The sequence below is a fragment of the Schistocerca serialis genome, chromosome 3, assembly GCF_023864345.2.
Source record: "Schistocerca serialis cubense isolate TAMUIC-IGC-003099 chromosome 3, iqSchSeri2.2, whole genome shotgun sequence".
NCBI lineage: Eukaryota > Metazoa > Arthropoda > Insecta > Orthoptera > Acrididae > Schistocerca > Schistocerca serialis.
In genome coordinates this window covers 856,245,326-856,273,081 of record NC_064640.1, presented here as the reverse complement: position 1 = coordinate 856,273,081, position 27,756 = coordinate 856,245,326, and the positions used below count along the sequence as shown (strand labels likewise).

Here is a 27,756-nt window from a genome sequence, read left to right as displayed (position 1 = left end):
TTATTGTTTGTTACTCATATTCTGCCTGTATCTCTTATATGTATTCTGCTATGTGCAGTATGCACCATCATCATCTCTCATCATACACCACCTTTTTTATATTTTGTCTATATATCCTATATGTATTCGTTATGTGAGTTATGTACCACTACTGTCATCTCTCGTCATATACCATCTTAACATAATTTTTCAAATTGACTTGTCCTATATCATGATGTGCTTTGCTGTACAAATTGTATGATCTACAGGAGCAATAATAAATCAAATCAGTGGAATTTGGTCATGGAGACACCAACTTGAGTGCAGTATAATGCTCCTCAAACCACAGTAGCATGGTTCTGGCTCTGGGATATGGACAATTATACTGCTGAAAGATGACATCACCATCAGGGAAGGTATTGTTTTGGTTGGCAGGAGAGCCAACACCGTGTTACTAGAGGAGGCCAATAGGCACGCGTTTTAGCTCACGCAGGCTGGCGTGAGGTCTGTAACAGGACAAGGAAATTAGAATTTAGAAAAACGGACGTAGCTGGTGGAATACTTAACTTTAATCCATTAATGGTGAACGTCGGTCTTGACGGTACATGATTCAGTATCAATAGTAACTGATAATGGCACCTTGCTAGGTCGTAGCAAATGACATAGCTGAAGGCTATGTTAAACTATCGTCTCGGCAAATGAGAGCGTATTTTGTCAGTGAACCATCGCTAGCAAAGCCGGTTGTACAACTGGGGCGAGTGCTAGGAAGTCTCTCTAGACCTGCCGTGTGGCGGCACTCGGTCTGCAATCTCTGATAGTGGCGACACGCGGGTCCAACGTATACTAACGGATCGCGGCCGATTTAAAGGCTACCACCTAGCAAGTGTGGAGTCTGGCGGTGACACCACAGGTGTCAAGCAAGAAGGGACGCAGGTTGTTCGTAGCTCTCAGCTTGTCTTTGATTACTATCACAAGTCCCATGCAAATGCAGGAGAATGTCTCCCATATCATAATACTGCTCCTACCAGCCTGTGTCCGTGATATGCTGCTCATTTTGAGCCATCTGTTCACCTTGATAACAGCATTTGTGGTGATGACCTACAACAAAGTGTAGCAAAAGTGTGTTTCACCCAAAGAGCCGACATGTTTCCATTACTTGATGGTTGAATCCTAATGGGCCCGTGCACATTGCAGTTGTAATTGACAGTGTCATTGGGTCAACATGTGAATATGTAGGAATGGTCCGCTGCAGAGCTCCATGTTCAACAATGCACTATGAATGGTGTGCTCCAAAACACTTGAGGGTGCACCAACATTGTGCTACTTCAGCAAAGATACCACAGATCACTATCTATCCTGCTTTACAGAGCAGACAAGCCTCCAAACCCCACATTCTGTGAAGAGTCATGGACATCCAGCCATTTACCACCTAGTGGTGGTTTCACTGTTCTTCTACCTCTTTACAGGCCCAAAGCAGTAGCATGTGAACATTCATTCAGCTTTGCTGTTTTCAAGATACTTGTTCACAGGCTTTGTTTAATAATAATCTGCCCTTTGTCAAAGTCACTTATCTCAATGGATTTCCCCATTTGCAACACATATCTTTGCTAGGATGACCCCCCCTCCCCATGTCTGCTCCACTTACATACTTTTGTTACCGCATCACATGCCCGCAGTGCCACCAAACAGCATTCAATGTCACAGGTCGACAGTGGTTGTAATGTTTTGGCTTATCAGTGTATAAAAGAATAATATAGTTGCAGGACTAAAGCATTATAAATCAGGAAGTTTAGGCTGGCTATGAATAACACAATCTTAAAATAGGTACTTTTTCCTGACTATTTTATGTTAACTTTCTCTATTCAGCAGAATATTTTGAACAGCTGATTATATAATTTTAGTACATTTTCAAAGTTTTTCTATCAGTGGATGCAGAAGTTTCAGTGTGACACAACCCTACTTTTTGTGAGAATTTTTTACAGTCCTGATGTTGTACCACATTACCAAAGGAGACGCAACACAACACCAGTTTGTCCGCATAATGGAGATAACCTGTTCCTAGCCTCTGTATAGATGGTTTTTCTGTGGTGGTGCTATACCATACTGGTCAAATGATGGTATGTTTCGTGAAGCACGATAATGGCTTTTCTGTTGAAGAACTGAGTTAGTGTTTATTACCTGAATATTGTGTTGTTTGTTGGTTGCTCAACTTTGGATAACAAGAAATGCTCATTCACAGATAGCATTATAGTATTTCAGATCTGTTTATTGCGGCATTTCGTTATGGTATTGAAATGTGTGTTGTACTTTGATGTTCATTTAGTCCATAACTTAAAACAAATTCATTTTTAGGAAATCTGTGTAATTTCATATTGTGGATTCAATGTGAACTGTTAATTAGTTGATATTTATAGTGGCTGTGAGTGTACATTAGTGGTATCATGTAACTGCCTATGAAATAGACATGGATGAAACAATAGACCTGGTTAATAACATGGACAACCCATTCATTACTAATGTTAACAAGTATAGAGTCACTCCATGTCTAACTACTGGGGGAGGGGACCAAAGAAAATGCCATTATTCATGGTATGCTTGTTTAACCAATAATCTTTGCTGAGAAATAGCCTCAAGTGCAGACACAGTAACAAGGGACAGTTTTCTTCACATTCATAGAATGTCTGGTGGAATCTAAGAGGTAATCTTGAGAACACAACACGATGAAGATATCTGCATATCAAGGTCATGGGTAATACTGTTTCACACGGTATATAAAGACTGATATGTGACATTATTGCATTGGAGGCTTTTGTGGGACAGGAATTTAAATTGAGTAGCATTCAGTCAATTTAGTTCTGCTTTAAGCATTCGTACCATTTTAATTGCTGTTGTCTTTGATGCAGTGTTCTTGAGTCACTATTGTATTCAAATTTCAGGTGCAACGACTGGAACACGAAATTTCAAGATTAAATGCAAGTTTTGCTAAACTACAGCAAACATTATATGATCTAATAGAACGAGAAGGATTTCTAAGTAAGTTCACATTGTTTCTCCCCAATCACAGTAGCAATTTTTGTTGTTGTTGTTTTTTCTTTTCCTTTTTTGTCTCTCTTAAATGTAGGATTTCATGGTTTTCCATATGAAACAAACAGTTTATGTTCTCTGTAGGCTCTGTAGCCACTCTGCCAGATAGTGGTGAAATAGTGTACATACACTGCCTGTTCTATATGGGAAGAATTATTGTTGCCAACTGCATGCCATAAATATACAAGTGCTAAACTACGAAAACAGAGATAGTGGTTAAGAAAGTATTTCCAAAGTTTGTCTTTAGTGTATTCCATTATCAAATACTCTATTTCCATGATACTGATCTAGCATTAGACCAGATTTTCTACATGACTGGCATTATTAATTTATATTTGAATTAGTTTCACTTTCATTTATTTCTGACTCTGTTACAAATTTCTTCCTGTTCAGGTCAGAATAATGAGTTGCAACTTGAGGTTGACAGACAGCAGAAGGAATGTATTCAGTTGCATAGCGTTCTAACAAACCAAAGCCGAGATTTGAAGAAGGTTGCTAGTAACAACTATGGAAGTCATGTACACTTAATAAATGGGGTTGTGGAGCCAGTGCTGGCATATGAAGGTCAAAAAAAGATAAGCAGGTGAGTATAGAAATGCAGTACTGTATCTTACTTTTGTTAAGTACAACTGGGAATCACTAACTCTTTAGGCTGTAAATTCATGTAGGCAGTCGGAAGATGAATTGCAAGAAGAGGAAAAAAAGTGGCAAGCAGACAGGGAACAACTTCAACAAGAAAACGAGAAACTCAGAGAGGAAAATGATAATCAATGCAATTTTTTGTCTATGAACTTAACTAGATGTCCCCAAACGCAAACTGAGGCTTTTATGCAACTTGAAATTAGAAGACTAATTTCAGAAAACTTGGTGAGTGTTACTTCAGATCATATTCAGATTTAAAATGCTTCATCAAAACATCTAATAACATCCACAGAATATTTCAGAAAGAAACAGCCATATATGGACATATTATATGGACTATTGTAATGGGGAAACAATGTACTATTGTATGCTCAGAGCCAGTTCAAGAACATTTTTGCACACAAATGACTCATCATTTGGCACCTCTCCCTGCACCCTATAATCTACCCCTCCGTTTCTTGTTGTTGCTACTGTCCACGATGGTAAAGTCTAATCAGAAAATCTGAGAGGAGTAAGATTTACAATGAACTTTCTACTTATCTTCTCTCACACAGTTGGCTCCAGTTCTTCATGTCGAGGGGTCTTATTCTTGAAGCAGAAAGACTCACATTTTAGGTTCTCATAGTTAAACTGATCTTAATGATTTTGAAGAATGTCTTTGCAGAATTTTTGTAATCATCGCAATTTATTGTCTCAGATTTTACTGCATCACACTGTCTTTTGAATTTTCGCATTAACAAAGTCGAAATTACATTGTTTGTCCAAAATACAAATATTTGTCTGATAACATCACAAGCATGCTTACCACTACTTCACTCTGCGGCAATAACAATATTCCAAAACGTTTACAATTTTTCTGGACAAATGAATTTCTATTAGTTTAGATTTTTATTTTATAAAAGAATCTAGAAATAAACATAGTAAAAGCACTAGATTGCATAATTAATAATAGAAATTTTAAGTGTGCCAAATAACTTGTGATTTTGTATGTTTCTAAAAAAATCTTAATTGTACATTAAGAGCTAGTACATATCGATTTAACAACGAAAATAAAGTAATTTCTTTCCATAAATTTTAGCTTGAAATATAACATATTGTGTATAAAATTATATGAAATTTTTCAGAAAAACAGCGGAGGTAATACTGACCTGCCCAAAATTTTAAAAATATATCTGGTATCAACTACAACTGCTGAGGAAAAGTAATTCTAGAGGATGATCTCCCTTTACAATATCTCCCTCACAAAATATGGAAACAATGTGTTTACAATATTTTGTGACCTACTATAAGGTTTGCCAAATGTTGTACACAATGATGCCAAAAGATAGACTACAGATGTATAAAAGTATCTGATACATAACATATTACAGAAAACGTAAGAAAAATATCTACTATATAAGCCATAATTTATACATATATCAGGAAATGGCATTCAGATTTTCAGCGCTGTGGAACATCCTGTCACAAGACAAATGATACAAAGTCAACAGTACAACACTAAACTATAGACATAAGTGCAGAGACAATGTGTGTGTGTGTGTGTGTGTGTGTGTGTGTGTGTGTGTGTGTGTGTGAGACACACACACACACACACACACACACACACACACACACACACACACACACACACACACACACACACACACACACACCCCCCCCCGTTGACCAGAGGTATACAAAACATACTTAACTGTAAGATACAATAATGCAGCACTCAGGATAAATGCAGGTAATCAGAGTCATAAATAGCTTTGAATGATGACATAATCAAGTAGCTTGAGGACCAAAATCTGTGTGTCAAATCAGAAATCCATACATCTTGATATACAGTCTATACTCTTAAATGTCTTCCAGACTATTAACTAATTGTTGATACAAACTAATGTATGTCCATACAAGGCTAGAGGATTCATTTAAAATTGATAAAAAATACGTACTGATTTAAAGTTACATAATATCTTGGAAAGTTAATCCTCCTACTTGAAAAAACATAAATTTATGTGGAATAACAGTGTCCATGGCAGTGATGGCTTTTCTAAACAAATAGCTCTTTGAATTCTTCATATAGTATGATGATGATGATGTCATGTGACGAGGGCCTCCCGTCGGGTAGACCGCTCGCCTGGTGCAAGTCTTTCGATTTGACGCCACTTCGGCGACTTGTGCGTCGATGGGGGTGAAATGATGATGATTAGGACAACACAATACCCAGTCCCTGAGCGGAGAAAATCTCTGACCCAGCTGGGAATCGAACCCGGGCCCTGACCACTCAGCTACCGGGGGCGGACGGATAATTTCTTGGCTAACAATCTACAAATTTCAGTCATGACACTGATGTAGTTGACAGATGCATGAGTACATTACCCAGCAGCTATGTACACTTGTACGTTGATTGGACCAGCAAGAGTGGAGCCATACAGGAGTGTGGGGGTGGATCCACCCACATCTTTCAGTTTCCTCCCTAGATTTATCAACACACACTCCAACGGATAGGTAACTTCCTGTCTAGGATTCACATTGAATCCTGAAACATTGCTTTGTGTACTAATTATGCTGTTCAATATTGCCCTCACAACACAAGGCATATGCTATGCCTATTTATATTGAAAAAGCAAGTATACAGGGTTTACATCAGAATGGATTAAAAAGTGTTCACATATGAAACTTTAATAAACAGAGCTAAATTCAATGAAAAAAAATTAACTAGAAGGTGATATACAAAGATATACCGAGATTCTATTTCTAATTTTATAGTACATATGAATAAAATGAGTCTTCACTCAATTTACCACAACACCAATGACGTTACCCAAAAGAGTTCATGACAAATTTAATTGTTCTCTGCAGGGTACATAAGGCATAATAATAATATTTAACATTAATAATATTCTAAAATAAGAAAATTTATTACAAGATATTTAATGGCATTGTCCCATTTCAAAATTGTAAAATATATATTTTATAAAGTTGGATGAACCTGCAAATATAGGGTATCATAGATTTAAACTCAGTCAATAGACACGACAGACCTTGAGAAATCATGGGATCATACATACTTTTTTATTTAAGAGAAAATACTTATTTACAAAATTTAAGAAGTATAAATTTAAGAAGAAGATATTCATGATTCTATACAAACCGAGTTTTACATATTTAAGAAAAATTTTTAAGTGAAATTTTGAAAAACGGTTTTAACCATGCTTAAGTATTGAAAATGTATTCTAATTTGTGGGTTAAGCCACTACTTAAATATTGAGAGGTCACGATAGGCGCGGAAACTTAAGTATATCAGAAGATAGGACTTACGACTAATCCCACGTTATGTGTGGCCTTAATTATGTCAAACCAGTGGGGGAGGTTTGGAACTAATTTAGGATCTATTTTGTTTATTTTATTCATCTCCATGCCCTGACAGCACACTGCACGTGCACGGCTGCCAGCTGCTGGTGCACCACGCACGCAGGTGGGTCACATGCAGCCGGGCTTCTCCCCTCACTCCGCCTTGCGGCAGACGTCACTGGGGCGTCACAGCAGGAGGGCATGGCTTCTCATGATGGCTGGAGACGGCCGGGCAGTAGGCATGCATTTGGCGCCGCCCAGCACTGCACAGATCAAGGTGGGGGCCATATTCTGAGGGAGGGACACCAGGCACCACCGACACACCGCTACTGACTCGGCACTGCTGTGGTGTGGCACGAAGGTGTTGTAGCGCTGCAGTTCCCCCATCAAGGAGAATAAGCTCGACACCACCGGCATGAAGGCACCGACCTCAAAGTTCTCCGACGACTGCAGTCTCGAAGGTCTCACAGCCTGACTTCAGAGCACGCCACAGTCTAGGGGGACACATGCTGTGGTGGCCAGTGATGTGTTCCACATAGATGTCGTGGGACCACTTGATGGTGTCAGATACCATCAGCCACCACATCAGTTGACAGTAATGGCTGGCGACGCCTAAGTGCCGAAGCACAGCGTCAGTCTGGCAGTCCCACGCCCCTAGAGTGCCAACAACCAGGGCATCAACAGTGTCGGAATAACCGTGAGCGGCCAATCTGCGCACAACATTGGCGTATTTGATTTTCTATAGCTGCCGAGCGTTGATGAGCGCAATCTGCCTATTTTCAAAGGGGATTGTCACGTCGATGATGGTAACAGTCTTCGTGGCCTCGTCAGTTACTACGAGGTCTGGACGCAGCCCACTGCTGTCCCCTAAGGTGGTTTGGTTCATCCTGATGTCAGGAACAGCAGCATTTCTTCTTCTTGGCCGCCCAGCGATGGCTGTCGCGAGGTGGTTGAGGACCACGTTGTGGCGATATTGTAGGACTGCTGAGTGCACCATACACCCGTTGATCACGTGTGGGAGCGTCTCCTTGTCGTGGCCACAGCGTCGGCAGGCGTTTTTGTTGTTTGCCCGCCCATCAAATCGGCGACAGCCATTGAGAGGCACAACTCTGTGCCTGGCGCGATGAATGAACTCCCAGTCTGTGAAGCGTGTGTACTTTCCTCCTGCCATGAAGTGGTTGGACGCCGTGGACTCCCTTGTGCACTCATACACCTTCCCCTGGTCAGGTTTTCTGAATAGGAGGTTGCACAGGCGCTGCCTCAGGCACTCGCGGAGTGTCCACGAGAGAAGACGTTTGGCGTCCCCTCCCACCTGGACACGCTCGACGCCAGTGCTGGCGGTGCATCCCATGCCATAATCATCGTGTAGCGGTCCACCACCGTCACCAGCGTGTTGCCCAGTGTCGTCTGCAGCCTCGCGGATTTGTGCCTGCGGCTCGCGGTCTGGACCAGGCGCTGCACGGCCGTGTGCGCTGTCCAGGTCAGCCCCACCCACCACACAGAGAGGCTCCGCCCCTTCACGGGGTCCAGCAGGCTCCTCCCCCTCTGCTGAACTGCCATGCCCCACCCCGCCACGCTCGCCACCAGATCGCACCTCTCCCACTGCCAGCTGCCATCCCTTGGCAGTGCTGCCTTGTCCGTCGTCGTCTGCGATGATGGAGCTGCCCCTCGCCTCCATCTGCAATTCAAAAAGTTCATTACTCCAGCACCAGGAGACGCCACGCGGCGTGAGGCATCTTGTAGCATTCCTAACATGGGTCTGCAGTGACTGGATGTCACCACCCTCCCTGCCGAACACGCCGTCGGTACAGCCACTCAGGTATGTGGCCAAGTGGGGGCGACTTGGCTCACTTCCCAGGCGGCGGCATGCTGCAGCTGTCAGTGACGCCCAGGCGATGTCACGGACAGTGGCGTCGGCGCAGTGGAGCATGCAGAAGCTGTGGACGATGGTGGAGATGTCCGCGGCATCCACGAGCAGTGTCAGGCCATATCCTCCCTCTCCCAGAATAAGATACAGCTGTTCAGTCTAGGCGTGTGGAAGGAAAAGCCAGAATTCAACAGCCGCTTTAACAGCTTTGTCGAGTGCAGACAACGGCCCATTGCGTACCGCTCCACCCCGCATGACAAAGTCAAGCCTGGGGAGGAGGAAGACATGCACGGCGTCAATTTTCTGCCAAGGAGCCAGCAGGGAAGCGTCCAGGAGCTTGATGTCGTGCCGAATCGTCGCGATCGCATCCACTGGCGTCTGCAAGACTTTGTACCCGGTAGGGACGCCAAGATGGAAGTAGGCATCGCCCTCATCGAGCACGGCTGGTTCTCCCCCTTGCAGGGTGAATACAGAACCTAATGTCTCGCAACGGCGGATGTGAAGCACGGCACACATTGCCGCCTCAGCCACAACATTGAGGAGTGTCTGCATCACCTCTGAATCCCACGCTAGAAGCACGATATCATCCGCATACGCCAGTGCACTCACACTGACACTGCAAAGCGGAATACCACACTCATTTCTGAGCGCAGTTGTGGCACGAAGTACCGGCTCCAGCGCGAGATTAAAGACGACGGGTGACAGTGGACAGCCCTGCTTGACCCCCGCCTGTATCTCTGTCTCCTCCGTTAGCCCGTCTGATGTACGGATGCGGGTGGAGCAACCGTTGTACATATCGACAATTAGATGATGCAATTGCTCTGGTAGTTCCATCCTGCCCAGTACTCCGGGGAGGTGAGTGTGAGGCACTGAGCCAAAAGCATTCGCTAGATCAAGCCAAGCAAAGCATGCTTGGCCTCCCCTGCGCCTAGCGCCATCAATTGCCGTCTGCACAATAAAGTTGTGCCCATAGCAGCCTTAGAAAGTGTGGAAACCCTTCTGTTCTGGGCAGAGCAGGCTCAGACGCTCTGCCCATAGTGTTGCACGATCCGCCACGATTGCAGCAAAGAGCTTAGAGATGGTGGAGCTCAATGCTAGAGGCCGCCAGTTCGTCACGTCCGAGACGTCCCCTTTCTCGTGAATGAGGACGGTAGTAGATACTTTCCACTGCACAGGAGTCTTCCGCTCATCCCAGCAGCGCGAGAAGATCTTAGCTAGCACATGGCAACCAGGACCCCCATGCTGCAAGTCCGAGTAGGTGACTCCGTCTGCCCCGGGAGCAGTATTGCTCGCCTTCTGGAGCCGCTGTTGCACTTCTGTGGCGGTGACCTACGTTAGGACCTCCTCACTGATGTCAGACAGGCATGGTGGCGGCAAAGTCCGGGACAGCGGCTGGTGTATATGTAAAGGCCGGTTCCCACTAGGGCTGCCGCGCGTCAAAACCGCGCGTCAGCGGCGCGGTTGCCATGGAAACGGCGTCAGCGGCACACCGCGGCGGGCTCTGCGTCGCGGTTTGACCATGTCGAACCGCTTCCGCTGCCGCGTGCCGCGCTCCAGGTCCGCGCCGCCAATCGCAGAACGCGCTGAGCGTGACGTCAGGAACGGAACCCCTGGCCACACGAACTTTCGCCGAACCACTGGCGCGGACGCGGCGGCACCTATGAAATACTTATCATCCGATTCCAAGAAAACTATTCGGTAGAAAAATTTGATTCTTGTGCATGATACAGCGTGATATCTTCTCTGGATAAAGGACCGAATTTATTTTCGTTATTCGTCGTGGCTACTTGCTGTATCGCATTTATGTAAACCTTTACACGAAATTTTAATGAGTGTGCAGAGGTAAAAACGCATTGCGTGGACTTTGAGTACAGTTCATTTTAGGTAATACATTATTGCGTATGAAATTTAGTCAACATATCGAAATTGTTTTTAAAGCTGAGAGCCGAACGATGGCAATCACCATTCTCGAGATATTGAATGATATGTCTGCGGACGGGCTGTGCGGTGACCGCGCGCGGATCGCTCGCAATGCGACCGATACTTTATCCTGCTCGTCGTAAACCATGTGGTTATATCAACCGCAAATTTCGTAAACGGTTCAAGAAATCGAAACGTGTTTTTTTGCAAACTATAACTTGTAAAAAGTCATGTATTTCGTCGCATGGTAAATATCTAAAATCTATTTGTCTGCTGAGATATGAAAGTAACTACAGTTTTTCAGAAGGGAAAGATGGAATTTTTTAAACGGCGTTTAATAGCATGTGGAATGAGAAGTTAAACCGAAACTAATTTCAAAAAAATGGCTCTGAGCACTATGGGACTCAACAGCTGAGGTCATTAGTCCCCTAGAACTTAGAACTAGTTAAACCTAACTAACCTAAGGACATCACAAACATCCATGCCCGAGGCAGGATTCGAACCTGCGACCGTAGCGGTCTTGCGGTTCCAGACTGCAGCGCCTTTAACCGCACGGCCACTTCGGCCGGCCGAAACTAATTTGCTGGTATGTCATAAGATGTAATTTGCTAAGTATCTACAGCTATTGATTATTTCCTTTGGCAAGTAACAAATGTTTTTTTCTTGATCCAATGTACTTTATTGGTTCAAGATGCGTTTCGCCTTTTACTTTAAGGCATCTTCGGTGGAATCTAGAATGATTCAGTTTTGTTTTGATATGTGATACTTGCAGATTATAAAACAGTTCACATCTTTTTTTACGTGAATAGCTGATTACTTACAGTGAATCGAGCTTTTGGCGGACATCTGCGTTTCCCCTCACCTGGTCACGTGTTGGAGGTTGAACTAAAACTTAGATTATGGAACATAAGCACATTTTCATGCTCGCTCTTTTTTCTTCTGTCACTAGCTGTATACATTTTACCGAAAACTCTGATTTGAAGTCGTAACTACAGTGTGTTCACCTCATGCCCCTTCCTGTTTGGTTTGTTTATGTACATGTTGCCAACCTAAAGAATTATATGCTGAAAACTAATGTTTGTTTATTTCTGTTCTCCTCATATCTGTATGTGTGTGGCTAGCCAGTGATAGTTACAGAAAGTTGAAAGTGAATCCGGTAGTTGTCATACAGTGGTTGAAAGATTTGGCGTTCAGCTGATTTCAGTTTTGGTTTAGATGTTTTGTGGAGGAGTGCATGGAAGAGTAAATTCACTGCTTACATTAATAGATAAAATAGTAGAATAGCATTTCAACAGATGATTATTATCAGAATACTATCACCCAACCCCTTTGTCCTCACCCTTTGACGCCTCATAATATGTGCTGTCAACTAACCCCTCTTGTAGTCAAAGTTGTGCCGTAATTTCCTCTTCTTCCTCTATTTAATTCCGTACCTCTTCTTTAGTTACACAATCCTCATAGCTAATCTTCAGCATTCTTATTGATCACCACGTTTTGAAAGCGTGCATTGTCTTCTTGACAGAACTGTTCATCGTCCACGTTTCACTTACACACAAGGCTGCACTCCACACAAATACCTTTGTAAAATAGTTTCCAACCATTAGAATTTATATTCGATGTGAACAAATTTTCTTTTTCAGAACGCTTTTCTTGCTATTCACAGTCTTCATTTTACATCCTCTCTACTTCTACCTTCTCAATTACTACTTCCCTTTCAAGTCATTGAAGTCTTAGAAATGCAGTTTGGTTTCTGTACAAGTTGTAGATAATCTTGTGGCCCTGCGTTTTATCGATGACACCTCCAGAGCTTCAAAGAATGTTTTAATTAAGATTGTCAAAACCTTTCTCTAAAAATGCAAATGTATAAACACAGTTTCACAGTTCTTCAGTCTATCTACTTAGCTGAGTGGTAGGATCAGTATTGCCTTGCGTGTTCAGACATTTCACAGGAGTCTAACATTGTGCTAATGTTATTTTGTACAGTCCCTCCCCCTCTCCTCTCTACATATTCCTTCCACTTTCTAGCCTTCTCTTATTTGCTTGGTTCTGACTTGCCAAGTGAGTTCTTGATAGTTGCTTCTCCTTTGAGCAAGGTTTTCTTTCTTCTTTCTCATTTTCATTCTCCTGTGTTTTCCAAGTGCAAAATCGCGTTGTGATTTTGGACTCTCTGTCAACGTCATGTTTAGACATTTCTATTTCCAATGGCCTACTTTATTTGCTGCATTTTTATATTTTTCCCTCTTGTCAAATTTAATATATCACGTTTTATCTAACGATTTCTACTGTACATTTTTCCCGTTCACATACTCTTCTGCATTCACCACTTCTTCTCTCTAAGATATCCATTCGTATTCTAGCGGATTCCTTCCTCTGTTTCAGTCAGTCGTTGGATTACGGTAACTTTAAGATTATCGAAAAACTGTCGGTCTTGAGTTATTCAAGTTCCATCTCCTTAATTTGCTACAGTTTACTGTCTCTTTAGTTGTAAACTGCAGCTCTAACCAATAAGTTATTGTAGGTTTGCGTCTGCACACGGAAATGTCTTATAATTTAAAATCTGGTTTCGAAAACTCTGTTCCAAATATATATTATTCTTTCATGATTCTTAAGCATGGTGCTGGCGATGATTACATTACGCTCTGTGGGAAATTCTATCAGGTGGCTTCCACTTTCATCCCTTCCCCCTAGCCTTTGTGTTCTTACTGTTTTCGTGTACCTGCTACCGTGTCACATTTAAAATTTTGTCTCGCTTAACTACCTAAATAATCTCTTTTATCGTACATTGTTTCAATGTGTTAGGAGATAGTGAACAATCATGAACGGTAGTCATGAAATCTGTTTATAGTGAAATGAGAAAACATGAATAATGAAATATGTGAAAGAGTACATTGTACAGAGAATGAAAAATTGGTATGTCTTCACCCAACTTCGTCTTTCCTTCATGTAGGTGTAAGATAGTTAATCAAACGCACCGGGCGTTTCAGTGGATCCCGCCCCGTACCTCAGTGGCTGTCCGTCATTGGCTACCGCCAGCGTCTGCCGCTTCCAGACGGGAACGCCAATTCCGCGAGCTTGCCGCTGCCGTTGCCGCACTGTAGTGGGAACCGGCCTTAACAGAAAAGTTGGTTTTAGTATAGATTTTTCTGAAGTGCTCCGTGAGCACGTTGCCATGGATTTGGCAGTACGGCGACGTCCCGCCAAGGACGCACTGCATCGCCTTGCGCCGGTCCGCGCGGTACAGCCTCTGAATTTCAGATGCTGCATTCGCATCGTAGCGGCGCTCGGCAGCCGCCGCGCGCCTACCCAACACCGACTCAAAAGAAGGCCTCGGCGCGTGTTGGTGACGTCACGTCAGCTAGGCACGGCCAACGCCAGGTCTGTTGCAGGCAGAAACGCCTGGGCGTGCTTATCACTATAAATCTCTAATTTTTGGACAGAATGTTTGGTATTGTTTTGGATTCTGCAGTTTTATTTAGATGAAAGATTTCTTACTATCGTAAAGCTACAAATGAAGATCATAGTTCTGTATTACTGAATCCTGTCGAAACAAACGTAGATCAATATGAGAAGACGCTTTGCCCCATTGCAAGCTTCGGAAATTTTACATCCAAGTCACTATATTTACTTGATCCGTTTTGTTATCGAAACTTACCCCAACCCCCTTACAATTAACTCGTTTCTTTTATTTATTTTTTTATTTTCGTTTGACATCGTCTCTGGAAATGTGAACTAACTTACATGTGTATATGTCCAACTGTTGCCAGTCATTAGAGTACAGTCGTTTCTAACGAAAGGAATTCTAAACAGAAAACAAAACAGCTTCATACATTGAAATTACTGCTGAGCTTAAACTTTTTTAAACACGCACATTAGAAAAGATAAATATTCCCCTCTTGCTACTGAAAGGAGAAACTTTATAAGATAAAAAAAAATTATTTGATAAAACAAGTATCTCTCTTTTGACTCTTCTTCTGTCCCCCATCCCCTCCCACAAATTGTACAATCGCAAGTTATTTCATTAACATTCAGTGCTCCTCGCCCCATAGTCAACTTAGATGCCTAAAGAAGACCACCAATATGTTCACAGTTTCTTGTAAAAGCAACCCATTACAAACGTAACTTCCTCAGATTTACAAATAAGGTAAAGGAGCACGAATTCTGTTGCTGCTGGACCATGAAGTTGTTTTTGTACGTCAATCCTTAAAACAGGTGGAAATTTAAGTTCAGGAGTGCACTATTTGTTAAGAAGTGTAATGAATTTCACAATTAATCGATTGCAGAAATCTCTCAGAACAAAGTGTGTTGGTCAACTACCGCCAATAGTTTCACATTTTCCTGTGTCAGAGAGGGAGACACAACCATTATGAGTATGCCTGCAACAGACCTGGCGTTCGCCGTGCCTAGCTGACGTGACGTCACGAACAAGCGCCGAGAACTTCCTTTGAGTCAGTGTTGGCCTAGCTCGGCCGCGTGCAGAGGCAGGGGGAGGGGGATTGGCAGAAGCGCCGACGCGGCCCTGGCTGTTGGTGTCTCGTCCTGTTGACCTCCGGCCGCCTGGTGTTGCGGCTTCGTCTCGGCGATCAAGTTCTCAATGACCCCGACGAATGTGTCACATGGCTGGTCGTGGACGCTCTGCAGGGCCGCCAGCCAGCGCCGCTGCCTCTTAGCCGAGCATCGGCCGGGGAAGGGGAGGGCGGAGCTACCTCGGGTGCGCCCTGTGGGGAGGGTACAGGAGGGGTTGTCAGGTTCGGTGGGAGACGGTCGTTGTGCTGTCGCTGGTTGGGACTGGGACGGGGTCGGTTGGTTCGTCGTCGCCGTCTCTTCTTGTTGCTGCCCGGTCTCGGAGATGCAGCTGCAGTCCCTCTATCCACGTCGCGCCGCTCCGTCGTCTGCATCGGTAGTGCCGTGCTGCCATCTGGCGTGGGTTGTGCAGTGCCGCTGTCGGTCGCCGCCTCGTTAACAGGTTTTCTTTTTTTTTCTTTTTTTTTTTTGAGTGTGTGTGTGTGTGTGTGTGTGTGTGTGTGTGTGTGTGTGTGTGTGTGTGTGGTGGTGCTGAAGTCTGAGCAACTTCGTTGATTTTTACTTCTGTAGGGGATGGAAGGGGTAAAAATGTTCTCTTTATTTATTTATTCTTCTTTCAGCTTTAGTTTGGGCACACAGAAGGGTCCTTTAACTCGCTGCTTTTGGTATGTGTTTGAAAACATGTATGTAGAAGTGCTAAAGGACGATATGTCCTTAAATTATGGAGAATTACGTAGGGATATCATTTACGGAGGCTCAAATACTATCGCCTTCGGTACTTTATATTTGTGGTTGCGTAAGGGTTCTACCGTACCTACTGTGGTGAGTTGTGGTGTACTGTCACGTATCATATCCAACTTCCTAAATAAGGCTCGTGCCTTCTCCTTGACCTTGTCTGAGAGGTAAGATTCACTTAAGGCTCGATGAATGTCATGATTTCGGATCCACCATTGGGCTCCTGTGATCCATCGTAGGCATCTGCTTTGTACAACTTGTAACTTCTTGTAGTTAGTGGCACACGTAGTACCCCAAGAGGTCGATCCATACAAAATAGATGGTTCGACTGTGGCATGGTACAACTGGAGTTTCGTGCGTTGGCTGAGGTATGAGCTCTTCAGAAAGGGGAGGAGAGCTCCCAGCATTTTAAGGCCAGACGTCTTCTTGTCCATAATGTGATGACTATACAACAGTTTGGCGTCTAGATGCACTCCCAGGTATTTTACAGTTGTTGCCCAGGGGAGTGGCTGGTCTGATATCCGCAGGCGGTCATTGACGATGGGTCTCCGACGTGTGAAGACAATAACTTTGGTTTTTTCCGCATTGACCGTTATTTTGTTCATGTGGGTCCAGTGGTCCACTAAATCTAGTTGGCGCTGCATCCGTGTGACGAGGTGGTCCATTCTGGTGCCTGCAGTCAGGAGCGCTGTGTCGTCGGCATAGAAACTGGCAGTAACATGAGGCACCGTCGGGAGGTCGTTAATATATAAATTAAACAGCAGTGGAGAGATGACCGATCCTTGTGGAAGTCCTTCAAGGACAGGCTGTGTTGTTGAATTCTTGTCATCAATGCGAACATATAATCTGCGATCCTGAAGAAAATTGTCGAGAAGTTTTAAATAGCAGTCTGGTAGGGGAGTGGTATGTCGGAGCTTGACGATCAAGTTGCGTCGCCATACCTTATCATAAGCCTTCTCTATATCGAGAAAGACTCCAATAGTATGTCGTTTCTTGTTGAAATTGTCTTGGATAGATTCCGTGATGCGCAGTAGTTGTAACTCAGCCGATAGCTTCGCCTGGAAGCCAAACTGCTCCGGTCAGATGATGTTGTGTGCCACAAGGATGTCCAGCATGCGTTTCAGTAGGACACGTTCCAGTACCTTTCCCAGTGTCGGCAGTAAACTTATGGGTCTGTAGCTGTCAGGGTGTGAGAGATCCTTGCCCGGTTTTGGTATTGGCACTATTCTGGCAATCTTCCATGCCTCTGGGAAGTATCCAGTCCTGAGGCAGCCGTCCACTATCCGGGTGAGAAGCACAACAGGCTTTCGCGGGAGGTGTTTCAATTCCGTATTGCTGATTCTATCTGCTCCAGGTGAGGTGTGTTTGCTGTACTTGATAATCCTCCGAATTTCCTCCGGCGTTGTCAGCCGGGGCATAGTGTTAGTCGGGGCGTCCTGAATAGCTTCCCATTCCGCCGCTGTGGCCTCCTCTGCACGGTGGAGTGCATCATCTCCATCCTCCGTGGGGGGCGTAGTCATCTGTTGTTGGTATGTATCCGCATACATCTCCACCTGCGCCAGTGAGTCGTACAAGAGGCCATGGGGTCCTCGAATTGCCCTTTTGGGGGCTGTTGCTGTCTGAGACTTTTAACTATTCGCCATTCATCTTTGGTGCGTAATAGAAAGTTGTCCATTTTAAGTTCCCACGTGTGTTGCTTCCAGTCCTGAACCTTCCGCCGGAGTTCTCGGGTTAGTCTGTGAGTTTCCCGTCTATCGTCCGGATGGCGGTAACGGACCCATCGTTTCCGACAGCGATTGCGCCTTGTCTTAAGCTCCTGCAGTGGTGGTGGAAACTCGTCATAATTGACTTCTGGTTGCAGGTGCTCCGTGAGTGCTGGTTGTTTCGCACTGGTAATCTTCTTCGTGAGTACTGCGACTGCCACATCAATCGCTTCTCTGGTAGTAACAACCTGGGTTGGTCGCACATTGTTGTTGAGGTACGCTTGGAACTGCTGCCAGTCGTAAGTTCTTGTCGTCGGCGGTGGGAGTCGCAAAGTAGCCCTCTCTATGAGTCCTAACACCGGTCTGTGGTCCGACGAAAGATCATCCAGCGTCTGCAGATGGAGATTCGGGTTGATGTTCTTGATTATGGCGATGTCTAGAACATCAGCGTCTTGTGTCTGGACGTAAGGTATCCTCGTCGGTTCCCGTGGTCCATGGACGGAAACATGTAAATTCTCAGCCAGTGTAAACAACATATGTCCTGTTGGGTTAGTCTTACGGGAGTTCCAGGCAACATGTTTACTATTAAGATCCCCTCCAAGGAGGATCTTGTCGTAACCCTCTGTAACGGAGTAAAGATCTTCTGGGTGGAGAGGCTTCTTTGGGCTAAGGTAAGCCACAATACAGGTAATGTTTCCGAGCGTCGTGTGGATTGTTACTGCCGTGGCCTCTAAAGTCTGGAGTTGGGGTAAACGTTCTTGGTGGTGACGAATACATTTTTTGATCAGAACTGCGGTCCCTCCACCCCGTTGGTCCCGTCTGTCCGTCCAGTAGATGTGCATGTTCCTCAAGCGGAGGTCGGTTGACTCGCGGAGATGTGTTTCGGAGACAAATGCTACGTGTATCTTGTGGCGATGTAAGAAGTCCGTGAATTCTATTTTCTTCAGTTTCAGGCCGTTGGCATTCCAAATGCAGAAGTTAAGATTCCTCGCGTGATGCCGTCTATCCATTTAGGGTGTTTGAAAAGCTGTCAGTACGCTTTCTACAAGCGAGAGGATAGACGTCAGCTTCTGCTGGAGGGCGGTGAGTAGTTGAAACGTTAACAGGTGGCGCAGCTGTAGCGGCGGTGGTCGGTGTAGCTGGCGCCGGCCTCGCAACTCCAGGTGTAGCTCGCGCCGGCCTGGCGTTCGGATCGGACTTACCGCGGCTGTTGGTAGCCGCGCCACCAACAGATGGCCCGGCGGTCGCCAGCGCCCCGCTGTCGGCGCGAGGCACACGAGGTGTAGCTCGCGCTGGACTGCTGTTACGCGGCTTGGGCGGTATGATGCGCCGACGATCTAGAGGCGATGGTCTGCGTCCTGCAGCACGGCGTTTGTCTCTCCGGGGATGACTGTGTGCCAGTCGTAGTCTATAACAGAGGGTTTGTTAGTAGCGCTCTCTGCCAGAGCACTTCTTACCTCTCAGACAAAGTCAAGGAGAAGGCACGAACCTTATTTCGTAAGTTGGACATGATACGTGACAGTACGCCACAACTCACCACAGTAGGTACGGTAGAACCCTTACGCAACCAATATAAAATACCGAAGGCGATAGTATTTGAGCCTCCGTAAATGATATCCCTACGTAATTCTCCATAATTTAAGGACATAACGTCCTTTAGCACTTCTACACACATGTTTTCAAACACACACCAAAAGCAGCGAGTTAAAGGACCACTCTGTGTGCCCAAACTAAAGCTGAAAGAAGAATAAATGAATAAAGAGAAAATTTTTACCCTTTCCATTCCCTACAGAAGTAAAAATCAACGAAGTTGATCAGCCTTCAGCATCACCACCACAGACACACACTAAAAAAAAGCCTGAGCGGAGACGGAGGGACTGGGGCCACTCGACGTAACCGTCGGCTGGCCAGCAGAAATGCGCGTGAATGTCTGTGACCATACAAGCGTCACACCGTGCGGTACATCTGTCGAGCTCGCGGCCTTCGGTGTATCAATCAGCGGCGCGGTTGTGTAATGAATAATCGCTTTTTTTTTTTATGTGTGTGTGTGTGTGTGTGTGTGTGTGTGTGTGTGTGTGTGTGTGTGTGTGTGTGGTGGTGCTGAAGTCTGATCAACTTCGTTGATTTTTACTTCTGTAGGGAATGGAAGGGGTAAAAATTTTCTCTTTATTTATTTATTCTTCTTTCAGCTTTAGTTTGGGCACACAGAAGGGTCCTTTAACTCGCTGCTTTTGGTATGTGTTTGAAAACATGTGTGTAGAAGTGCTAAAGGACGATATGTCCTTAAATTATGGAGAATTACGTAGGGATATCAATTACAGAGGCTCAAATACTATCGCCTTCGGTACTTTATATTTGTGGTTGCGTAAGGGTTCTACCGTACCTACTGCGGTGAGTTGTGGTGTACTGTCACGTATCATGTCCAACTTCCGAAATAAAGTTCGTGCCTTCTCCTTGACCTTGTCTGAGAGGTAAGATTCGCTTAAGGCTCGATGAATGTCATGATTTCGGATCCACCATTGGGCTCCTGTGATCCATCGTAGGCATCTGCTTTGTACAACTTGTAGCTTCTTGTAGTTAGTGGCACACGTAGTACCCCAAGAGGTCGATCCATACAAAATAGATGGTTCGACTGTGGCATGGTACAACTGGAGTTTCGTGCGTTGGCTGAGGTATGAGCTCTTCAGAAAGGGAAGGAGAGCTCCCAGCATTTTGACGCCAGACGTCTTCTTCTCCATAATGTGATGACTATACAACAGTTTGGCGTCTAGATGCACTCCCAGGTATTATACAGTTGTTGCCCAGGGGAGTGGCTGGTCTGATATCCGCAGGCGGTCATTGACGATGGGTTTCCGACGTGTGAAGACAATAACTTTGGTTTTTACCGCATTGATCGTTATTTTGTTCATGTGGGTCCAGTGGTCCACTAAGTCTAGTTGGCGCTGCATCCGTGTGACGAGGTGGTCCACACTGGTGCCTGCAGTCAGGAGCACTGTGTCGTCGGCATAGCAACATCCGTGTGACGAGGTGGTCCATTCTGGTGCCTGCAGTCAGGAGCGCTGTGTCGTCGGCATAGAAACTGGCAGTAACATGTGGCACCGTCGGGAGGTCGTTAATATATAAATTAAACAGCAGTGGAGAGATGACCGATCCTTGTGGAAGTCCTTCAAGGACAGGCCGTGTTATTGAATTCTTGTCATCAATGCGAACATATAATCTGCGATCCTGAAGAAAATTGTCGAGAAGTTTTAAATAGCAGTCTGGTAGGGGAGTGGTATGTCGGAGCTTGACGATCAAGTTGCGTAGCCGTACCTTATCATAAGCCTTCTCTATGTCGAGAAAGACTCCAATAGTATGTCGTTTCTTGTTGAAATTGTCTTGGATAGATTCCGTGATGCGCAGTAGTTGTAACTCAGCCGATAGCTTCGCCTGGAAGCCAAACTGCTCCGGTCGGGTGATGTTGTGTGTCACAAGGATGTCCAGCATGCGTTTCAGTAGGACACGTTCCAGTACCTTTCCCAGTGTCGGCAGTAAACTTATGGGTCTGTAGCTGTCAGGGTGTGAGAGATCCTTGCCCGGTTTTGGTATTGGCACTATTCTGGCAATCTTCCATGCCTCTGGGAAGTATCCAGTCCTGAGGCAGCCGTTCACTATCCGGGTGAGAAGCACAACAGGCTTTCGCGGGAGGTGTTTCAATTCCGTATTGCTGATTCTATCTGCTCCAGGTGAGGTGTGTTTGCTATACTTGATAATCCTCCGAATTTCCTCCGGCGTTGTCAGCCGGGGCATAGTGTTAGTCGGGGCGTCCCGAATAGCTTCCCATTCTGCCGCTGTGGCCTCCTCTGCACGGTGGAGTGCATCATCTCCATCCTCCGTGGGGGGCGTAGTCATCTGTTGTTGGTATGTATCCGCATACAGCTCCGCCTGCGCCAGTGAGTCGTACAAGAGGCCATGGGGTCCTCGAATTGCCCTTTTGGGGGCTGTTGCTGTCTGAGACTTTTAACTATTCGCCATTCATCTTTGATGCGTAATAGAAAGTTGTCCATTTTAAGTTCCCACGTGTGTTGCTTCCAGTCCTGAACCTTCCGCCAGAGTTCTCGGGTTAGTCTGTGAGTTTCCTGTCTATCGTCCGGATGGCGGTAACGGACCCATCGTTTCCGACAGCGATTGCGCCTTGTCTTAAGCTCCTGCAGTGGTGGTGGAAACTCGTCATATTTGACTTCTGGTTGCAGGTGCTCCGGAAGTGCTGGTTGTTTCGCACTGGTAATCTTCTTCGTGAGTACTGCGACTGCCACATCAATCGCTTCTCTGGTAGTAACAACCTGGGTTGGTCGCACATTGTTGTTGAGGTACGCTTGGAACTGCTGCCAGTCGTAAGTTCTTGTCGTCGGCGGTGGGAGTCGCAAAGTAGCCCTCTCTATGAGTCCTAACACCGGTCTGTGGTCCGACGAAAGATCATCCAGTGTCCGCAGATGGAGATTTGGGTTGATGTTCTTGATTATGGCGATGTCTAGAACATCAGCGTCTTGTGTCTGGACGTAAGGTATCCTCGTCGGTTCCCGTGGTCCATGAACGGAAACATGTAAATTCTCAGCCAGTGCAAACAACATATGTCCTTTTGGGTTAGTCTTACGGGAATTCCAGGCAACATGTTTACTATTAAGATCCCCTCCAAGGAGGATCTTGTCGTAACCCTCTTGCATTTTTGGTCGCACGGTGCATGGGTACCGGCCTGCCACTGTCCACCAGCCGCAGAGCCACCTGTTGGCGGCGTAGCGAACGCGGGCGGCAGTCCCAGGCTGGTACCCATGCTCTCGACAGATGGCGGGTGGGAAGCGACGTGGCCAGAGGCCGGCGCAAGCAACGGCGAGCCGCGGCTTTTACCAGACTCTTCCTCTGGCCGGAGCGACGCGTTCGGCGGCAGGCGTCGGCAGTGTGCTGCTTTCACCTCCCGAGCTTGGGCTCGGCACTCGTAGCGACGTGGCCGACGTCACAGAGCGTATCGGCAGGGGGATGCCAGACCACCTCGACGTGCGTACAAAGGGATCGCACGACGTGGGGGCAGCAACCACTGCCGTCCTGGGTGTTGCAACCGTCTGCACGCTCACACAGGGTGAGGGCAAAGCGGCCTGCGAACCACCACGCTGCTGCGGGTCGGGACCGTCGTGTAAGTTAATTCTAAGTCCAGCCGGTCTGTCCTACTAGTTTCGGGGACCGGACTGGGCTGTGGCCATAGCCCCTCTCTAATATCTAAGGCTAGGCGGCCTGTGGTGCCAGCTTCCCAGGCCACTGTCGCCTGTGGCTTTCGCCCAGCACAAACTGAGGACGAGGGACCTGTCCTACTAACTTCGGGGGCCCCCGCCTGTGACCTCCCGCTGGCCGACCTCTCTGAGGTCCCAGAGCGCCAGACACGGCATCGTGTCCCATACTCGACCTCCCCCGACCGGCATCGCTAGGGGTAGCAGATGCTGCATTGCAGATCCGCAGATGGCCGCGTAGCGTCTTCAGCCGCGGGTCACGTCGGCCACAAAGCTCGCACTCGAAAACGAGAACCGTATCCAGGTCGTGCAGCCTCCTGTAGTGGCGGGGGAGGCCCGAGTGGTCCTCGTATTCGCCAAAAGTAGCTCTGCCAGTAGTCTCGTTGATGAAGCAGATCCGGTAGCGGTAGACCTCCGCCGGTAGTGTCACAACCAGCTACATCGTTCAGATCGTGGATCTGAAACAGAAGAACAAAGCCGACCGCTTATCGGTGCAGAAATCAGCCAATATTAAGCTGATAAGAACGGATACTACACTTTGATCTTAGCAAAAAAGCACCTATGTTCTCTTGAAAGTTGACTGGACCAGCAAGAGTGCAGCCATACAGGAATGTGGGAGTGAATCCACCCACATCTTTCTGCTTCCTCCCTAGATTTATCAACACACACTCCAACGGATAGGTAACTTCCTGTCTAGGTTTCACATTGAATCCCGAAACATTGCTTTGTGTACTAAGTATGCTGTTCAATGTTGACCTCACAACACAAGGCATATGCTCTGCCTATTTATACCGAAAAAACAAGTATACAGCATTTACGTCAGAATGGATTAAAAAGTGTTCACGTATGAAACTTTAATAAACAGAGCTAAATTCAATGAAAAAAATGAACTAGAAGGTGATATACAAAGATATATCAAGATACTGTTTGTAATTTTTATAGTGCATATGAATAAAGTGAATCTTCACTCAATTTACCACAACACCAATGATTTTACCCAAAAGAGTTCATGACAAATTTAATTATTCTCTGCAGAGTACATAGGACTAATAATAATATTTAACATTAATAGTACTCTAAAATAAGAAAATGTATTACTACATATTTAATGGCATTGTCCCATTTCAAAATTGTAAAATATATATTTATATAGTTGTATGAACCTGCAAATATAGTGGCATAGATTTAAACTCAGTCAATAGACACGACAGACATTGAGAAATTACGTTTTCATAAATACTACATTCCTGACAAACAAAACAGAATTATATAGTTGTAAGAACCTGCAAATATAGTGTATATTTTCTTCTACACTGTGGGACACTATGCGTCCATGTTCAACGGTCTTGTCTTCCATACTAAAAGTTAAGAGTACCTGGGATTTTACTAATTTGCTTTGCTTACCAGTAGCTCCTCTTATCTTTACACATAGAATGGGCATTTCCACGAAATTCTTACTATACTTGATCTTGTCCCTAAATTGTTCTGATATACCACAAATTGAGCTACCTGTATCAATCTTATTTTTAAGTTAAGGATACCCAAAACCTGACTCATCGTCTGTGTTGTCAGACACTTCATGTAAAAGGTCACTTTCAATTTCATCAACTGCTACATCCACACTCTCTTAACAGGGTTTTATCAACTTTACTAGTGTCACAGCATTACTTTTGGTTACTCATGTTGTCAGGTAAAGATTGAACACAGTGACTTGATTCCATGGCACAACTAACATCACTTGTTACAGAAGGAACACAAAACACGTTACTGTCAAAATTACACTTCCTGCTTAGATTCTTTTTCACTTCATTCCTTGAATTGGGACACAAATTCAGACTGACTACAGATAACTTATTCTGGGATGCACATTTATCTATGTCATCATCAGTCTGGTCCCAAACAAACTTAAAAGTTTTCACTTTTACTCTCCAGGCTCACAGATACCTCACCTTTACTGTTTGGATCATTATTCTGCATGACGGTTAATGAAAATCTGCTTTGTCTGGACTGGTATTCCATGACTCTCCCTTACAATATCACATTTATCACTTACCTTACCTGTACTGTCAACGTCATTCACAAATAACTGTGAAACTAGACTATTCTTAAATTCCACAAATACCTGATACTCATAATCATCATAATCATCATCATATTCCTCCAAAATTATCTCATCAACAACATCACTAACAATACAGGTCTCATCTCCATCAAAGACACTTACCTCACCTACATTAATTTGCAATAAGCCACCAGTCTCAGACTTACCAACATCAGTTATTTCACAGCTCTCATTCACATCTACATAAAAAATATAACAAGCTCAGATCCAATACAGTCACCATCTGATTTACATACATCAACAACACTGTTTTCTGACCAAGAGAAGAAATAATTAGTACATACTATATCAAAATTCCCACTACCCTCACATTCTGGTTTGTGATTAGCACCAAACTCATTTTATAAAATTTCTTCATTCACACTTTCTAACCCATCTGACAACCCATTTTTGAGCTATGAAACTTGATTACTAAGTTGATCCATCTGATTTTGTACCCTGTCCTATTTTCTATTGCTTCAAATGAGTGTGATAATTAGGAAAGTACACATACCTCATTTCTCAAATGACAGCCAAGGATGGGGTCATCAAGCTTAACACTCCTGTTTAATTGATGGACACCTCAGAGTGTTACTTGCAATTAGTTTCACAATATAGAGATGTAGCCCACTTCTCATCTCCTCTATCTCTCTCTGACAGCCCTTTTAACTCTGCTTCATCCCCTGGTTTACCAAATTCTGGTGATGAGAATTTCTTCCATCATCACTACTAAAACTGGCATCCTCTGTGTGAGCACCTATGCACTAGCTTCCTGTAATTACCAATACTATGGGAAACCTCTAAAAATAGTCTTAAGAGATTGAGCAACTGTATATATATTTAAGATAATTCTCATTTATTGCTCCATCTCGGCTGCACAATTTCTTAATTAGATAATTAAAAAGTGTGCAACTGAGATGAAACAATAAATGAGAATTATCTTAAATTCCTGTGTTTGTTAAATGAAATTAGTTCCTTTCCTGGATCCATTTACATCTATAATTGAAACTTATCTCATCTCCAGGCTTAATATTTCACTGTCCCATACTTCATGTATGTATTGTCTGTGGAAATTCTATTTTCACTTTATCAAATTAATATTTGCATACTACACAATATCTCTTTCTCTATCAACCATTGTATGTTTTTCTTAGTGCTTGATAGTTTTTATTCTATTTTGTTGCAGTTATTAAGTTCCAATATATCACTAAAACAACAGTTACCCTCAGGACAGAATCTTTGATAACAGGAGGGAGTAACATACATCATGACTCAGGGAACATGTTGTATTGGGTTTGAAACATTGCTTTTGTCTGTATGTGAGAGCTTCTGTGGCCTCATGTGAAGTCCCACTTTTGGCTGCAGCCAGAATGTACCCACTCTTGACCACAAGCAGCATATACAAGACAAATTCTGTGATGTTCTGCTCCAGTGATCTAATTGGACGCATCGATTGGTGGACTCAGGTTACTTCTCTGTAGTGAGCACTCTATTCAGTCAGTTGAAATAAAGGTTGCCAGACTTGCTTTGATCGACAAGGCAAAATTATAGTTCTCAATACCACAAAGTTATTAATTAAAAGTCCTGTACCTAACTTCTTTCAAGAAAGATTCTGAGATCTGGCCTTGTGACTGGAATATATTCACCAATATTATTTTAATGCACCACCTCTAACTGGTTACCAGCGACTGTGACTGATAATAGACACAACAACAAAACAAGAATACTATTCAAAGCCAATAGGGAAAGCATCACACAGAGCCATTACACCCAAATTTCCAGGGAAACAAATATAATTCATCACTGTCTACTGAACCTTGCTAAGTCCACTTCACTGACTAAAACATTACTGTCCAAGTAGCTACTGGCTCTGCAATGTGATGTAATGGCTCTGCCTACATAGCAAATCCATTTCTACTTAAAAGCAACACTTGCTTAGAACCCTGAAAAGTTCAACCCAAAATCAATGCCCTTGCAGGGTATGTACTTTCAGAATCTCTGTTTTCTCTACTACAAGAATAACTTGGTTGATCATGAATGATCACCTACTCCCACCTTCTGAAACACACTACAAAAATATCACGTGCACTCCAGGCAGCACACAACACCACATACACTTGTGAGGACTACCAGCAGACTCCTAGATTTTGTGGTCTTCAGCCTTCCAACCAGTCTGAATCAGGAGCAAAAGCAGACAACTTTATTGGTCATTTCCTGTTCATGTTCACATAGCTTCTATATTTTGCTGCTAAAGTAGGGCTTTTAGAACTTTTTCTGCAACATATTTCAGAAAATGCTTAGTAGGGTTAGGAAATACTGGCCCATCATGCTGATGCCAAACAAAAATCCCCTTCCCCAAACAGCCAGAAATTAACCAAGGTAACTAATACAACAGACAGGGCTAGCAAGCATGGGTGGCCAGGAAATAATGTATCATACGTTGGGAAATTACATTGCACATTCACCCAGTCTCATGATGAGTCCAGGTAATAAACTTTCACACCCATTCCTATGTTAGTGATATGAGTAGAACTGACAGAAACTGGTCCTGAAATAATTTTCGTGACTATTTTGTAAAATGTTTTGTGACTTTATCAGTTATTGGAT

General features: G+C 44.5%; 1 protein-coding gene across 1 annotated transcript in view; it reads left to right on the top strand.

The window, feature by feature from the left end:
- LOC126469603 (unconventional myosin-Va-like) overlaps nucleotides 1-27,756 on the top strand; it is a 225,031-nt gene that overhangs the window by 124,833 nt on the left and 72,442 nt on the right. Inside the window, exons 2-3 of the mRNA XM_050096726.1 lie at nucleotides 3,457-3,646; nucleotides 3,732-3,930. Coding sequence (XP_049952683.1) covers nucleotides 3,850-3,930 — 81 coding nt within the window. The 5' untranslated portion in view covers nucleotides 3,457-3,646; nucleotides 3,732-3,849. The remainder of the gene's footprint in view (nucleotides 1-3,456; nucleotides 3,647-3,731; nucleotides 3,931-27,756) is intronic.